The following is a 15341-nucleotide window of genomic DNA, read 5'->3' on the forward strand; positions in this document are numbered from 1 at the left end:
TATTATGGGATTATGAGTCGTGCACTTTTGGATTTTTCAAACTTTTTTTAATTTTCTAAAGTTTTGATAATTCGGAATGCTGTCGATTTGACTGGTTGACCGCAACCCGAAAATTTCAGTACAATAACACAGTTCATCATATATATACACTTGACAAAGGCGCGCTTCCTCGTTTCCACTTCTTATTTACCTGTATGTACATGAGTGTTTATTTTTAAATAGTGTAAGTTTTAATAAAGCATTTAGTCTAGTAAATCAATCAATTTTTTTTACTTACTTAACAATTTAAAAAAATTAATCATTAATTAAAAATTATCCACCCAAGTTCTGTGGAAGTATTTTATTTTTTTATTTTTATTTATTCGGCTTAATTTGAGGTTATATTTACAATAACCGTCGAACAAGTAATTTTTCAAATTTACTGAATAGTAAAAAAATGACATCAACGATCGAAGGAATTCGTGAATCCAAGTGTGATGAACTTGGAAAAAATAATTCTAAAATATGTTGTCAATTTTGTCCATCAATTATTTTAAATCCAAGAGCGGGTACACTCGTTTCACGTGAGGTAAATATTTTTTTTTATTTAATCATAAAATATTCTTGCATATGCTATTTCCAATATAATTAATTAATTGACTTACTGATTAGTAATTACCAATTATTAATTTCAGTTTCCGTTGCCACTGATTGTAAAAAAAAAGAATGATGGCCAATCTAAAAGTGAAACATCAGATCCGTCATCTGTTGAAGTGGAAGATTTGAAAGACTATTGGCAAGTTGATGACATGTTTCATTTCGAAAACATAAGCGTCACACACACTGTTGATCAAATAAAATATTTAGGATGTGCTGACTGTGAAGTAGGTCCGGTTGGATTCCATGATCTTACCACTAAAATTAATTACATTGCTCTATCACGAGTAATGTACAAAGATTCTAATTAATATTTTTCATCGTCCACAATTACTGCACAATTTAAAAACTTAAATTGAGAATCAGAACAAGGTAAACACGAGTGATTAAAATATAATAAAACAGTAAAACTTAATTATGTTTGTTAAATTTAGTGATACATTTGAAAATGGAGTTTAAACCTTTGATAGTTTTCAATGAATTGTTAAAAATTTTTTCATATAAAAAAATTTTAATTTAATTTATTATCCACATATAATACTGATGCCTGTCTATAAAAATTTAGATAATTATACACATTGTATTAATAGGATAAAAAAATAACGTTTTTTACACATTTATAACTATCTTTTATACTGACAAATTTCAATAAAAAAATTCACATTAATTGGTTTTGTAACATTAAATTTATAGTAAAAAAAAATTGAAATTTTGCCTCGTAGTTAAATTTCTTTATTATTTTTGTTTTAATTTAATTTATTAATAATAATTATGTTTTTACTTATTTTATGATTTTTATACAAAAGTTCATATTAAAATTACAAAAGTTTGATAAAATTTTTCTTAAAAACAGGGACGATTAAATTTTTCTTAAAATAAAGATAATTAAATAAAATTACACAGGATTGAAATAATTGGGTGGGAAGCATCTCTACATTTTATAATCCCTCAGAAGAAATCGTTATTTTAAAAAATTCTCAGTATAAAACTCTACAATGAAAACAAATCAATTTAAAAAATCTTTTTTTTTGAAAATCTCTCAGGAAACAATCGATTACAATAGAACTTCTTTATATCGTAAAACTTTTAACTTAAGCGATACATCTCTCAGAAACAAAAGTTCGATATTTTGCTAAATTCATGTGTATTCTTTTTTCATTAAAATAATCAAAAAATATAAAGTTGTAATTATTAATAATTATAACATCTATAAAATATTTTTTTAAATCTAGTTTTCATCGGACAATCACATTTTGAGGTCCCAAAAAACTTTATATTTTTTATTATTTTGATAAAAAAAGAATACACATAAATTTAGCAAAATATCGAGCGTTGTTTCTGAGAAATGTATTGTCTAAAAGTTTTACGATATGAAGAACTTTCATTGTAATCGATTGTTTCCTGAGAGATTTTCAAAAGAAGGATTTTTTAAATTGATTTGTTTTCATTGTAGAGTTTTATACTGAGTTTTTTAAAATAAAATTTCTGCTGAGGAATTATAAAATGTAGAAAAATTCTCTGTAGAGATGCTCTCCACCCAAATGATTGATATTAGTTCAATCTTCTTACATTTTATAAAACTTATTCATAAAGTGTAATATTGTAATATATAATAAACTCATACAGTATGAAATCTTTATTCATTGAAAAGAGTGAGATATGTAGTCGACTCAACTGCTAGAGGAACCTTTTCACGTATTATAGATGAAATTTCCAATTTTTTAATAAAAAGAGGAAAAAATAGCCGCCCCCGGGTGGGCTCGAACCACCAACCTTTCGGTTAACAGCCGAACGCGCTAGCCCATTGCGCCACGGAGGCAATGTGAAAAATTCTTAAATATTTAAGTTTTACTTTTCTAGCTCTATTGTTTACAACCCTTATTACATTTTCCTTACTAAAACTTATGTAAAAATTATGTATTAAATACTTTAAAATAATAATTTTAAGATTAAACTTCAGTCTATATACTTCAATAGTTTTTTACTTTTTATCACATTTCTGTTTTGAGTAAGGTAAAAGCCCCAATATATGATCATGTACCAGTATATGATCACTCCATGTACTTGTATACCTATATTTATGAATATAGATATACAAATAAATGCAGTGATCATATACTGGTACGTGATCATCTATTGGGGCTTTTACCTTAAGTCAAATTTTCAATTTTATTTATCAAATTTTGAAATTCTATATATTTTTTCAGCCAAGTTGTTTCCAGTGTCGCCCAAATATCTTCAAAAATCCATTCATTTTTAAAATTGCATCGGACTTCAAAAGATTATTATGATTCATTCCACTTTTAATCATAAACATTTATTATCTTCATTTTATAATTTCACATAAAAAAACATTTTGGATGCAGGGGAAGAAATATCAATTTGGAAAACTGGAAAAAAATTGAATATTAGAATATTAATTAATTACATATCAAATGTTATTTTTAAAATATTACTTCAGAATTTATACTAACTTAAAAACTGTAATTAATAAATAATATACTATTAATTTTTTACTCACAAAACTTTGGATTACAATTAATGATGAAAATTTCTATTTACATATTTTTTAATTAAAACAAAGTAATCTTAAAAAAATACAATTAGTTATGCTATACCGACTGTAACTAAGAACATTTTTTACTTTATCACTACGTTTTCATTTTTCAAAAGTTTGTGGAGTAAGTGACTACTAATAACCTTAAACAACAAACATTTATTAAATATTAAGTAAAGTGTAAAATAAACAGTATTTACAATGCGTCCAAAAAATTTTTCAATACCTTGGAATCAAGAAGAACCTCCAGCGAGCTCCGGAAAAGTGATAATCGTGTCTATAATTGGAAAATCGCAATACCGTGCAAAAGGATGCAAGTCAGAGATGATAAGTACCAATCTTTTGGTAGATCTTCTTGATCACCCTGTTGTCAACGATGAAACAATGGTATTTATAGAAAAAAAAATATTTTTATTAATTATCTTAATTGAATAATTTTTTTAATATTCTATTTTTAGTCTGAAATTGAAGGTTATCATGATGAGAAGGAACGAGTAATTTATTTACACTTGAGAGGATTGCTAGACAGTCAAACTTTGGTGTCACAATATGACACTGTTATAGAAAAATTAGGATGCAAGGATTTCTTGAGTGCTTGGGCTTGTATGAGGGAAAAATATGCCAAAGCTATGTTAGTTCTTTTTCACATATCACACATAGTTATTGTTAGTCATCCAACTCATACATTTGACTACAGTTACTTACATTTATTCCGAGCTCTCGATAAAATCAGGTAATTATTATTATTACACAATTAGCCTTTAATTTGATACTTAATTAATTAAATTATAAATTTCTTTAAGTTTAATATAATTTATTAAAAATTATTGCGAGCTGATTGTTGCTTTAAAGTTTATTTCACTTGCAGTTTTCCAAGTTAAAAAAAAAATTTTATTTCAATACAACTTATTAAAATAATTTCATATATTCCAATACATATTTTGTATTTAATTATCTTTGTATACACTTAAAATACTGTTTTTTATTTTCTTAAAATAATTTTTATTCCACGCAAACATATGCGTGATTACGTTAAAAAAACATGACGTAACACTTTCATCTGCTTAACTTTTTTTTTTTTAATTTCAATTTTATTTATCATTATTAACTGAGTGAAAGTTTATCACTCATAGTAAAGATTATTTAAGTCTAAATCTTACAAAGAATATTTTGCATGCCTTAAGCGTGAGCGTAGGTATGCTCTACTTTCGCCTAAAAATCAAGATCCCGTGTTTCGTCATAATGATTTGTATCTGACAGACATAATATGCATATAAATGCTACAAAAAGTAGATTGTCAGATAAAAAAATAATCATCGATCATTTAGAAATTTTTTTTAATAACTATTTTTAGATAATTACATGAAAAAATGGTTTTTAAGCGCTCGTAGTGCATATTTTTACAAATTACTGTCGGGGTAAACACTCTAACTTTAATAAAAATCTATTTTTACACTCTTTTTAGTAGATTTCATAGAAATCTAACTATTGGATTGATCCTCATGACGGAACTTTTGAAAAATTTTGTATATTTCGACTCAGCTCGTCAAGCGGATTCAGAAAATGCATATGGTTCAAAAGTTTATATATATATATATATATACGATATAATCGGCATTGTCTCTTCTCTAACTTCCGTAATTCTATACGGATCTCAATAAACCGTAACATACTTATTCTTAGGACGATTTCCGAGGTTAAGTTCTAAGATGAGCCAAATCTGTCGATTAGTTTAGAAATGAGAGCAATTTAAACATTTTCAAAAATCGCAAAAAATTTTCACTTTTACCTTATTTCCGTGCAATAACAATGGAACGCGACATCCTATCGGATTTTTGTAAATTGCATTTGAAAGCTTATTTAATAAGCTTCAATTTGTGTACTTATTTATTTCTTCAAATTAAATAGTTTAGGAATAATAGCAATTCAAAAATCGCAAAAATTTTCACTTTTACCGTATTTTCGTGCAATTACAATTGGCATCTGAAAACATTAAATAAGCTTTAATTTGTGTACCTCATTATCAGTCTAGGCCAAAAATCACCTGCTTTCTCAAACAGATTTAATGAAATTTTACTTTTGCATTCGTTTTGACGTCATTGTTGTTTAATCGAAGAGAAATTTATTTTTTTTTCGTATGCAACCCTAGTAGTATTTTTATTATTCATCATGAAATCTACTTCCATTTCGGCTGCCGAATGGCCTTTTTTTTTTTTTTAATTGATTCATTATTTATTTGCGAACACATGGAATACAAAACTTTAGCTTGAAATCATTTCGTCTAATTACAATGATTTTTTTTCGGTTTTTTTTTTTCTAAATACAGCTTGAAGGCAGCTTAATGTAGTCTCGAATTTTTTTTTCTCCGATTCACGAGGAAAAATTCAAATGAACTTGTGTTGAATTATACTTTTACTTCCAATCAAATTTTTTTTCTTTCTGCGATTAATATTTTATCTACTTTGAAAATTTCCAAATAACACGAGCGCTTAAGGCATGCACATTTGGATTTTCCAAACTCTTTTTTTTAATAGTTTTACGATAAATATTTTTCAGACAAAAAGTATCAACACAGTTATCAAGTATACTTGGTACTATATCTGGATTACCAAAAAACTGGATAACTAATTGCAGACCCTGTCCTCCACGTGTATTATTTTACTTCGAGACTGGACCAGCTGAGCTCAAGCAAACAGCAGAAAATTTACCAAACATAAAGCAGCTCGAACATTCACTTGAAGATCAAATCTATCATATTCTAAAAGAAAACCATGTGGTCTATAACATCAGTTCTTATTGTCTCTTTGCTATTCCAGCTAATCAAGAATTTGTATACATCCACATCGGATCCACGGAGTCTCGCGACATGTATGGCTACATGATGCGAAAATTAATAGAGAGCTGTAAAGTCAGTTCAAATGGATCCAAAAACAATAATAATAACAATAAAAACGAGCCAAATTTTAGTCTAGAAAAAAATAATGAGTTACGATCGTTCAAATCATTTTTACTGCAGCACGTTCATCTGGCATTCAGCAAAGGGTTTGATGATAACAGTAAAGTTGGTCGTCATCCAGTCCCTTCGTATTTTGAAATACCATCAGTTCCGGTGTTCTTCAAAGTCGCTAATGCGGTTTACAAATTTTTTATGCTAAGTACTGACAAAGATCTTTTAACTTTACACGGCTTGCTCAATACAGACGTTAAATTTAGCAAGAGCAGATGCAATAAGGTATTGCCACGTGCACTGCAAACTTATCAGGAAAATTTACCACAACACTATGGCCGTGTTTATCATGAAACAAAGTTGGCTCACGCGATGACTGTCTTTGAAATGCATGCACGAGGACCGCTCTATGATGAATTTAGCGAAAAGTTACAGATGGAGTGCGACAAACACTGGCGAGCTGGTCGACAAATGTGTGAAGTTTTATCGCTAACTGGTAATCCATGTACTAATCGGCTTCATAGAGGCGGAAGTGAGGGTGGTGGTAGCGAACTTGCTGATGTACGTGAGACTGACAATGATTCGCCAATCTTAGAGCACTGCAGTGGTGTTAGATATGTTTGTGCTTGCAATTGCGGACAATGTCAAGGACCAAGAGAAGACCCATTCAGTTTACGGCATGCTAATTATGAATGGTTTCAATTGATGGCGAAACAGTGCGGCTGTGCGCAATTAGAGAGCATTGAATTTCCTGTTTTTCAACCTAGTACACATAACTTTAGGTGGTTATTTATTTTTTTAATTATTCTACTAGCAACCTTGCAGTCACTTTGTGACTTGTGAACTATAAATAATTAAAATTTTGCTTTATTAAATAATGACTTATGTTAAATTGCACTGTGCTTTCTTAAATATTGACGTTTTTAAAGATATAAACTCATCCCGATGTTACACTCATCAAGAGCTTTCATTTGAGTACCCACATGCATTTTTGATATATTTTTCATATATATATATATATATATATATATATATATATATATATATATATATAATATATAATATATATAAATATATGAAAAATTGATGTGGGTACTCAAATGAATGATCTCAATGAGTGTAATGTCGGGGTGAGCTTATATCTTTAAAAATGTCAATAGTTCACAAGATATTTGGTTCAAATGTCCTGTACTTTCTTAACTATTGACTTTGTTAATTTTATTGATGTTTTAGGCCAGCGCAACTTTTTTCAGGTGGCCCTAGGAAAGATTCTTGCAGTCGAGCTGACATTCCAACTTCGGAAAATCAAACACTCGCATGCGGTTCAGCAGACAGTCCTTTACGTGGTATTGAAAATTATTTTATTTATTTAATGAATCATTTTTTATAAAATTTCTGATTGGTATTTTAATACATAATCATTTTATTTATCAACAGATAATATTGAAGGGTATGAAAGTGGCGGGCAATTGCAATTACAAAGCGATTCTGAGGGTGAAGAGGCTCGAGGCCTTGATGATAAAATAAATCTTTCTCAAAGTGAAGCTGATAAAATTGTGATACGAGTTTCTGACGCCGATTTAGAAAATATTAAAGGTAAAAAAAATAAAGATTCTAAGTTAATGATTAAATATTTAAGTATATTGTTTTTTTTTTTTAGAAAAATCATTAGTAAGACAACCATCAACAACGGAATATTTACCAGGAATGCTGCATACTGAATCACCGGCTGGTCTGTTACCACAATTTTCAAGCTGGTCGCTGGTATGCTTAGGCCCCAGCAGTTTGTACTCGCACAATCTTGGTCTTCAGCACCAAGCCGGTATGTTGCCTACTTCAGCATTTTTGTTACCCTGGGACGTAACAGTCAGACTGGAGCATCAAAAAGACAAAGGTTCTTTTTGGCCCATGGTTGGAGACAATCATTCTTCACATAATTATAATAATCGTGGAAAAAATTATCAGAATATTAATGCACTGAAGTGCAGAAAATCAAAAGGCGGAAAGGAATTTGTTGTTAAAATTTTTGTGGGTGTTGAGTACGAGTGTCCTCGAGGCCACCGTTTTATGGCTTCTGCTCCTGATAAAGTTCTCAAAGCCACTGGAAGTGGAATTGTTAAAGACAGTGGGAATAAAGTAACATCAAACACTGCTGATATGCCACTGTACTTTCCCTGCCCTTGCAGGTTTGTTTTTATTTATTAATATTTTTAAATTGAATCATTTTTTATTCAACTTTTACTGTACAGTTATTTTTACATTTAGGCAACCAAAACCATTAATTGCTCAGTTAATGAGGATTCATGTTGTGACACCTAAAGCTCCGGTTCACGTTACACTTAATCCTAAAGTACAACCAGGACCACCACCGTGTCCCATCTTTGTTTCTGGGAATGAAGAACCAATTAAATTGTCACAAAGCGCTTATTGGGTTTTGCGACTACCGTATCCTTTTTATGTAATTATTCAAGTCATCAAAATTTTATGATAATGAATTTAGCTGACGAAAGTCAATTTTATAAATTTTTTTAACAAATCAATTAAAATAAAAAAAAAATGATTAAAAAAATTTCCACTTGTAATTTCTTTTAAATTTTTACACGTGGAATTTTTTTATTAATAATTTTTTTTTATAATAATTTCATTGCTATAAAATTAAAAAAAAATTTCTTATGTTAGTTCATTTTACTGTCATAAAATAATTCTTTTATCTTTCAACTTCAATTTCACATTTTTTCATAAAAAAATCAATGAAAATTAAGTTAGCCATTTAAAAATTTTTAGAGTTTATTTTATTAAAAATACTATTACAAAAAAATTAAAAAAAAAAATTAATTTGTAAAAAACTTGAAGAACTTTAAGTGCAATTTTTAAAAGAATTTTTTTGTTCCAATTTAATAAATGGAAAAAAAATAAAAAAATTAGAAACATCGGCTAACTTTAGTATTATAAAAAATCATTTATAATAATGACATTAAAGTTAGCAGTCACTTGACAATTTTTTATTTTTTTTAACAAACAAATTTGTTCCAAAAAATTATTTTAAAAAAATTGCATTTTTAATTTTTCAAAATTTCTACAACTCAATTTTTAAAAAAATATTTTTGCTATAATTTATTTATTAAAAAAATTTTTAAAATTAATAAATGCCTACTAAATTAATTTCCATTTTATAATAACAAATATAAAATATTTCTTTAACAAAAAATCAGATATGTTTATATGGGTGAAAAAGGACCTTATCTTCCACCAAAGGAACCTGTGTCAATTTCACATGGAAGATTACTTGCTGGAATGTATAGTATCAGTGAAGTTGTTCCAGAAAAAAAAATAAATGTATAATATAGGTATTAATAAATTAATTTTTTATTTACTTAATAATTTTATTAATATGCATAATTATAAATTAATCAAATCGTCAAAAAAACCCGCAAAAGTATCCAGTTTTTTTTATTGATGACTAAAAAAAAATTTAAATACACGCGGGAAGACTTGCGCATGCGGACTGGATGACAAATGACGTTTAATGATTGGTAGAAAACTTGAACCTAACCTGATATTTATATTTACTTTGATTGGCTGGTTTTGTAGCAACCGACCTTCAAAAATCAAGCCGTTAAATTAAACGTTTGTAAACAGGAACCAACTTGTCGAATAATTTACACTCCGAAAAAAATTTTAATGACTGTTTAATATATACGTACGAAAATGACAATAGACTTGAAATAAAAAAAGAACTAAATCGATATTACTCAATAGGATAAGAGAAATCATATGCACATTTTTTGTCATTTATAAATATTTAATCGTAAGTAACACGTCAAATTATATTGGTTAAGTACTTCAGATTTTCATCATACTTATTAATATCTATTTTTAATTCTTATATTACTTATTACGTATTAACTAAAAAAACTCTGACATAATTATAGATTTTTTCTAAATAACCGCATGTATTTCTACATAAATAAATGACACTGAAATTAGCAAACATCTGACAATTTTTGTGATTTTTTTATTGAAAAAATTATAACAAAAAAATTGCAAGAAAAATTCCACAGGTAAAAGCTTTAAAAAACTATAAGTGCAATTTTTAATAAATATTTTTTCAGTTTTAATTTTATCAATAAAAAAAATCAAAAAATTGTTAGACATCCGCTGATTTCAGTGTCATATAAATAATTGATTAAATTATTATTTCAGAAATATTTTTACTCAGGAGTTATTATAAATCAACAAATAAATAATGAAGCAGCTAGTGATAATTTTTCCACTGATATTAACCTGTGTCAGTGGGGCATCATTGTTAAGTTGGTTTTGGGAAAAATCTGATAACACCAATGTACTTGTAGCTGACGGTGTTCCTCTAGTATCAATACCTTATGAAGCTATGACAGATGATGAAAAGTTTCTCCAAGAAGCGGCAAAAATAACAGACATACAATTGTCATCTCCATTGCAAACTTGTCAGCACAAAGTTGTCATGAAGATAAGAACTTCTTGCAGTGGTATGACTGAAGAAGAGTTAGCTAAGCTGAGCGTTAATTTACTTAATTGTCAGTCAAGTGTTGAAGGACGTAAAATTTTCCCTTGTACCGAGGAAATGGTAAAAAAAAATTATTTATTTATCAATAATGCCGGTATATAATATAATTAATTTAACTTTGCGGTAGTTTTTAAATGATAATGAAAATATAACACTTCACAATTTTTCGAATTTTATAAATGCGTTGCACAAGTAACAAAAATTAAAAATTTAATACAAATTAAAATAATCTTACACTTGCAATTCTTCATGACTCTTATTGGTTTTTAATTAAATTAAAAAATTAAAAAAAAAATGACCAGTCTATATTTAATATTACACTCACAACTTTCTTGTAATTATCAAATTGATTTAATAGAAAGGATATAAAAATACTGAGAATATGTCGCGAGTATGCTTGGAGAAGTAAATGTGAAAAAAAAATCATTTACTAGCGGATTGGAGGGGTGAACCATGCATGTTTGAACTTGTATATATATACTCACTCTGATTGGTAGAAATATAAGACCCCCTCAAAGAATTCGGGCCCAAGCTAGTTTTTTACTTTCAAAAATGCTGATTCAAAGCTATTACTCTTTTACAATTAAATTCAATAGTTTGACCGGAATAAATTTTCTGAAATTTTTTAAAATCAATAATGTATTGTGTTTCAGTCTTTGAAACAATGTACCACCGATATGGACGCCGATATGTGGAATGCTTATCATTTAATGAGCAATCGTGCAAGAGCTGTATGTTACACAGCACGTAGCACACAATTTCGTGCACTTACTGAGTTGACCGTAAATAAATTGATGCAGAGTGCTCGGTCTCAAGTTGAAGCTTTGGTTACTTTGAAGGTAAATTATTTTTTACTTACTCATTACTCATTATTTTTTACTAATGCAAGAAACATTTACCCCTGTTGACTAACTGTTTGCTTATCGGGTATCTTAAGTGCTGATCTATAAATTATCGGCTATCTTAAGACTTACGTCAGACCCTACCTCCATTCTGTAAAAAAAACGCACTGAACATTAAAAAGGACAAATTTAAATTACCGATTTACTAACGAGGCATTTATGTTATGAGTTTCTTAAAAGAAAAAGTGTTTCTGTATTGTGTTTTTTTTTCTTTATTTGTTTATTAAATCTTAAATAATATTTATTAATTAGGAAAGCCACGATCGTTTGGAGGATAAAACACTTGAAGCTCTATTATCATTGACTCAAGGAAATAAACTATTATTGGAACAACAAGAGTTTCTAAAAAATGCTCAGGTTTTGTCTCATAAATTTGTAGCTAATAATATTCGTGAATTAACTAATGAAAAAGCTTTGATACGCTCTGGACACGCACAATTAGCAACAATGACTGAAGATATAAAAAATAAATTAGGTACAGTGAATAAATGATAGTGAATTTTTTTAATTTTTTGTGATATTTTAAATTATAATTACATATTATTCTTTTAATAGAAAAAGCAAGTGAACAGCTGCTGTCTCAGTCGTCAGAGCGCAAAGAAAATCACAAGGAATTGTTGGAAGATTTGGAAAATATTCAGCAACAAGCTCAATTAATCTGGGAAAAAATAGAATCAAGTACAAATCGCATCGTGCAGCAGAATGCCGAGGCAGCTGCACATTTTGAACAAACTCTTGAGAAATTAGAAAAGATTAATGATACTATCCATTTCATTTGGAATGTGACTGAGTCAATGCGTACGGAAGTTGAAGACAAATTAAGTTGGATCACTGATTACATTGGGAATACTGGTATGTTTTTATTAATATCTATTTTTATTTACTCGATTAATAAATGTCTAGTAAATGTATTAATTTTCAGGCGAACAGTTGCAAAAAGTTTATCAAATATCAATGCACATTATTTTTTTACTTGGAGCTATGATAATAGCAGCATTTTTAAATGCACCGTTTTTGACGAGAGCGTCAATAATGGGATTGATTCCGATGAATTTAGTGACATTTTTAAAACATGGAATGAATGCGTGTCTAGATTTTACTTCCCTAACTATGTTGATATTTTTAATAACTACAAGTAAGTATTTTGTCGTGTAATTTATTTGTAAGAATATTTTCAGTGAATGTAATCAATTTAATCTATTTCAGTGCATTTTATCATGGTTGGTATTCATGCTCTCTTTGGAGTCAACCGAGATAAAAAACCACGAGTAGAAAAATTATCTCAATATTTTACTGATACACCTAATGGTCACTTGTCGCCACAGCCACCAAAACCACCGACGACTTCTGAACAAAAAATTTTTAAAACTTCTCTCACTACTCGTTTATCAAATACTCTGAAAGACGTTTATAAATTGATCGCAAATCAATTATTACGCTGCAAAGGTACTACTTTATATTATCTCTAATCTCAACAGTCTCATAATGTAATTTCGTTGATTAATTGTAGGCAATATAATGAATATGTGGCAATACATGACCGTATGGTTTGCAAGGAATAATTTACCCATGGAAGAGCTCTCTTGTTCATACTTGCCTTCGAAAAAAAGCCGCGAAGATCTCATTGACGATTATGGCAACGAGTTTCCATCTGTATCAGAAGATGACAGTGACTTCTTAGATCGCTCCTTCATTAATGAGAATATCGTCGATGCCGCTGATCTGAGGCTTCGTTGGAATGATAAGGAGCGTGTTACTCCTGGCAGTACTTACTCTACTCGATCATCAGCATCCCGCAGGTAATTCATCGTGTTTATTTTCAATAAAAAAATTATATATAATTGTTTTAATCAGGTCCAAGGAAATTTATAATTATAATAATCAGGTTGATCAGACCACAAACGCAATGTTGACAATTATTTCACACTTTATTAATTGTCGGACATCCCGACTTCTTCAACTCAGAGTTGTGTTAGGATTCCGACAGTGTACTGCTGTTCGTAGTTGTTGTTTAATTATTGTATTAATTTATTGTTAATTAATTGGCATTTTTGCATATCGATACTACCATTCTAATAAGTCGTATCCCACATTTAGAAAATTTTACAGCCGACGATAAGAACGGTTCATTTTTAACATTGATTAAATGGGATTCGACGGATCAAAATATTTATTTAAAAATAGTTATTAAACTATTTGATCTTTGAATTTTTGATATGACTTGCATACACAAAAAAAAATGTACTTGAATCAAGTAAATAATTTTGAAGAATTTTATCTTCTTGATTTGAGTAGAAAAATTCTTGAACTAAGAAATTTTTAAGTAAATTTTATTTAATTCAAGAATTTTTCGTCTTGATTCAAGACAATGACACTCTTTAAAATTGTTTTCTTGGTTCAAGAATTTTTCTTTTGATTCAATTTAATTTTTTTTCAGTGTAATATTGTGATTCTATTTTTCAAAATAAGTCAATATGTCAAATTTTGTGGGATACAATGTATTAGAATGGCAGTATCGATATATTAATTAGTTAATAGTAATCAACAAAAAAATTTTATAAGTACAAACAACAAATAAATTATATTATTATAAATGAGTATTGGAGTATAAAAGATGTATCAGAAGCATATTTGTGCTTAACTCTTTAGGAGATCAGCTATGAGATTTTTTCTCACGCAACAACATTTAACATAATGAATGTCGCTGCAGTGCAAGTGAGACACTAAAAAAAACTCATGTTCTAATGGGTTAACCTGTATCCACACTGATAAAAAAATTAACTTGACTCAAGAGCCAAAATCTTGAACAAAGAATACTATTTTGAAGAAAATGATTTTCTTGAGTCAAGAGAATAAATTCTTGAAACAAGAAAATTTTCTTAGTAACTTCTTAACTCAAGAATCATTTCTTCAAAATGGTATTCTTGGTTCAAGATTTTGGTTCTTGAGTCGTTAATTTTTTTATCAGTGTAGTGAGGCCTTTCTATAATAACAACGTGTTGATACTCATGTCTTATTATTGTCTGAAGAAGTCGGGATGTCTGACGAAACGTAGCAATAAAGTGTAATTATCAACATTGCGTTTGTGGTCTGATTCAACCTGATTATTGTAATTATAAAAAAATTATAAGTAATAGTAATTTTTAATCGTATATATTTTTTAGTATTTCACCCGGTGCACTATCATCTCCGAAAGTGTTATGCTCAGCTTACACTAAATCTGGCGCTAAATGCCGATCTCGTGCGCAGCAAGGTCGACATTTTTGCAGTCGCCACTGTCAAGGTTCGTCTACTTTAGGAGATTAAAATTATCACGCGTGACTGCGGTTTATATTTTTTAGAGTAATGTAATGTAGTTAATATTTATATTTAAATCGAAGAAAATTAGCTTAGTTTTTTGAAGTCTTTTTTTTATGGTCTATGTGATAATTTTATTTATTAAGCAATTGTATAATAATTTTTTAAATGATATTTATTGGTATAAAGCTTAAGAAACATCAACCATGACATTATGATACTTAAAAATAATTTTGTAACTTATGAATAGAAATAATAAAAAAAAGTATGTAGAGATAAATTTTTTTTTCACTGTAAAAGATCTCAAAATACTAGTGGAAGTTCCTTGTCATTCGTTACTTTACGTAAAGATGTACCTAGCGGCTTAGCTCAGTATCACATTTACAAAGTATAAAATATCCACATAAGTTTGCATACGTCGGTGCACGGCTGTCAAGAAGCCTGTCAGTATCACAT

The 15341-nt window shown here is 28.7% G+C and overlaps 3 protein-coding genes and 1 non-coding gene across 5 annotated transcripts; 3 read left to right on the forward strand and 1 right to left on the reverse strand.

The window, feature by feature from the left end:
* On the forward strand, nt 1–3033 carry LOC123262074 (guanine nucleotide exchange factor MSS4 homolog). 2 transcript variants are annotated; one of them, XR_006508861.1, is made up of 3 exons: nt 1–568; nt 675–1008; nt 2844–3033. XR_006508861.1 is itself a non-coding variant. In XM_044724083.1 (2 exons), the coding sequence occupies exons 1-2, from the start codon at nt 437–439 to the stop codon at nt 945–947; spliced, it is 405 nt and encodes a 134-aa protein (XP_044580018.1). In that variant the 5' UTR covers nt 1–436; the 3' UTR covers nt 948–1114. The 2 variants fall into 2 exon arrangements, 1 of the variants encoding a protein (XP_044580018.1); XM_044724083.1 differs by lacking the exon at nt 2844–3033 and having other exon boundaries at nt 675–1114.
* On the reverse strand, nt 2382–2455 carry Trnan-guu. The gene has a single exon. It is a non-coding gene; the product is annotated as a tRNA-Asn (tRNA).
* Nucleotides 3034–3299: 266 nt separating the features above from the next.
* LOC123262067 (protein SMG8) lies at nt 3300–9849 on the forward strand. The gene is made up of 9 exons (XM_044724072.1): nt 3300–3580; nt 3652–3926; nt 5750–6922; nt 7374–7486; nt 7578–7736; nt 7801–8326; nt 8406–8585; nt 9353–9487; nt 9732–9849. The coding sequence occupies exons 1-8, from the start codon at nt 3395–3397 to the stop codon at nt 9480–9482; spliced, it is 2742 nt and encodes a 913-aa protein (XP_044580007.1). The 5' UTR covers nt 3300–3394; the 3' UTR covers nt 9483–9487; nt 9732–9849.
* Nucleotides 9815–14964, forward strand: LOC123262068 (protein brambleberry-like). The gene is made up of 9 exons (XM_044724073.1): nt 9815–9948; nt 10344–10746; nt 11340–11525; nt 11841–12063; nt 12144–12440; nt 12511–12723; nt 12795–13034; nt 13099–13387; nt 14753–14964. Exons 2-9 carry the CDS (start codon nt 10387–10389, stop codon nt 14892–14894), a joined length of 1950 nt encoding a protein of 649 aa, XP_044580008.1. The 5' UTR covers nt 9815–9948; nt 10344–10386; the 3' UTR covers nt 14895–14964.
* The last annotated feature ends 377 nt before the right edge of the window (nt 14965–15341 follow it).

This window comes from Cotesia glomerata, linkage group LG3 (genome assembly GCF_020080835.1).
Source record: "Cotesia glomerata isolate CgM1 linkage group LG3, MPM_Cglom_v2.3, whole genome shotgun sequence".
NCBI classification, from domain to species: domain Eukaryota; kingdom Metazoa; phylum Arthropoda; class Insecta; order Hymenoptera; family Braconidae; genus Cotesia; species Cotesia glomerata.

Coding starts and splice junctions, on each gene's coding strand:
- LOC123262074 (XM_044724083.1), top strand. CDS start 437: ATGACATCAACGATCGAAGGAATTCGTGAATCCAAGTGTGATGAACTT. Junction 569..674: donor GTACACTCGTTTCACGTGAG/GTAAATATTTTT, acceptor TATTAATTTCAG/TTTCCGTTGCCACTGATTGT.
- LOC123262067 (XM_044724072.1), top strand. CDS start 3,395: ATGCGTCCAAAAAATTTTTCAATACCTTGGAATCAAGAAGAACCTCCA. Junction 6,923..7,373: donor CCTAGTACACATAACTTTAG/GTGGTTATTTAT, acceptor TTGATGTTTTAG/GCCAGCGCAACTTTTTTCAG. Junction 8,586..9,352: donor TATTGGGTTTTGCGACTACC/GTATCCTTTTTA, acceptor ACAAAAAATCAG/ATATGTTTATATGGGTGAAA.
- LOC123262068 (XM_044724073.1), top strand. CDS start 10,387: ATGAAGCAGCTAGTGATAATTTTTCCACTGATATTAACCTGTGTCAGT. Junction 12,064..12,143: donor AGATATAAAAAATAAATTAG/GTACAGTGAATA, acceptor TTCTTTTAATAG/AAAAAGCAAGTGAACAGCTG. Junction 13,035..13,098: donor TCAATTATTACGCTGCAAAG/GTACTACTTTAT, acceptor GATTAATTGTAG/GCAATATAATGAATATGTGG.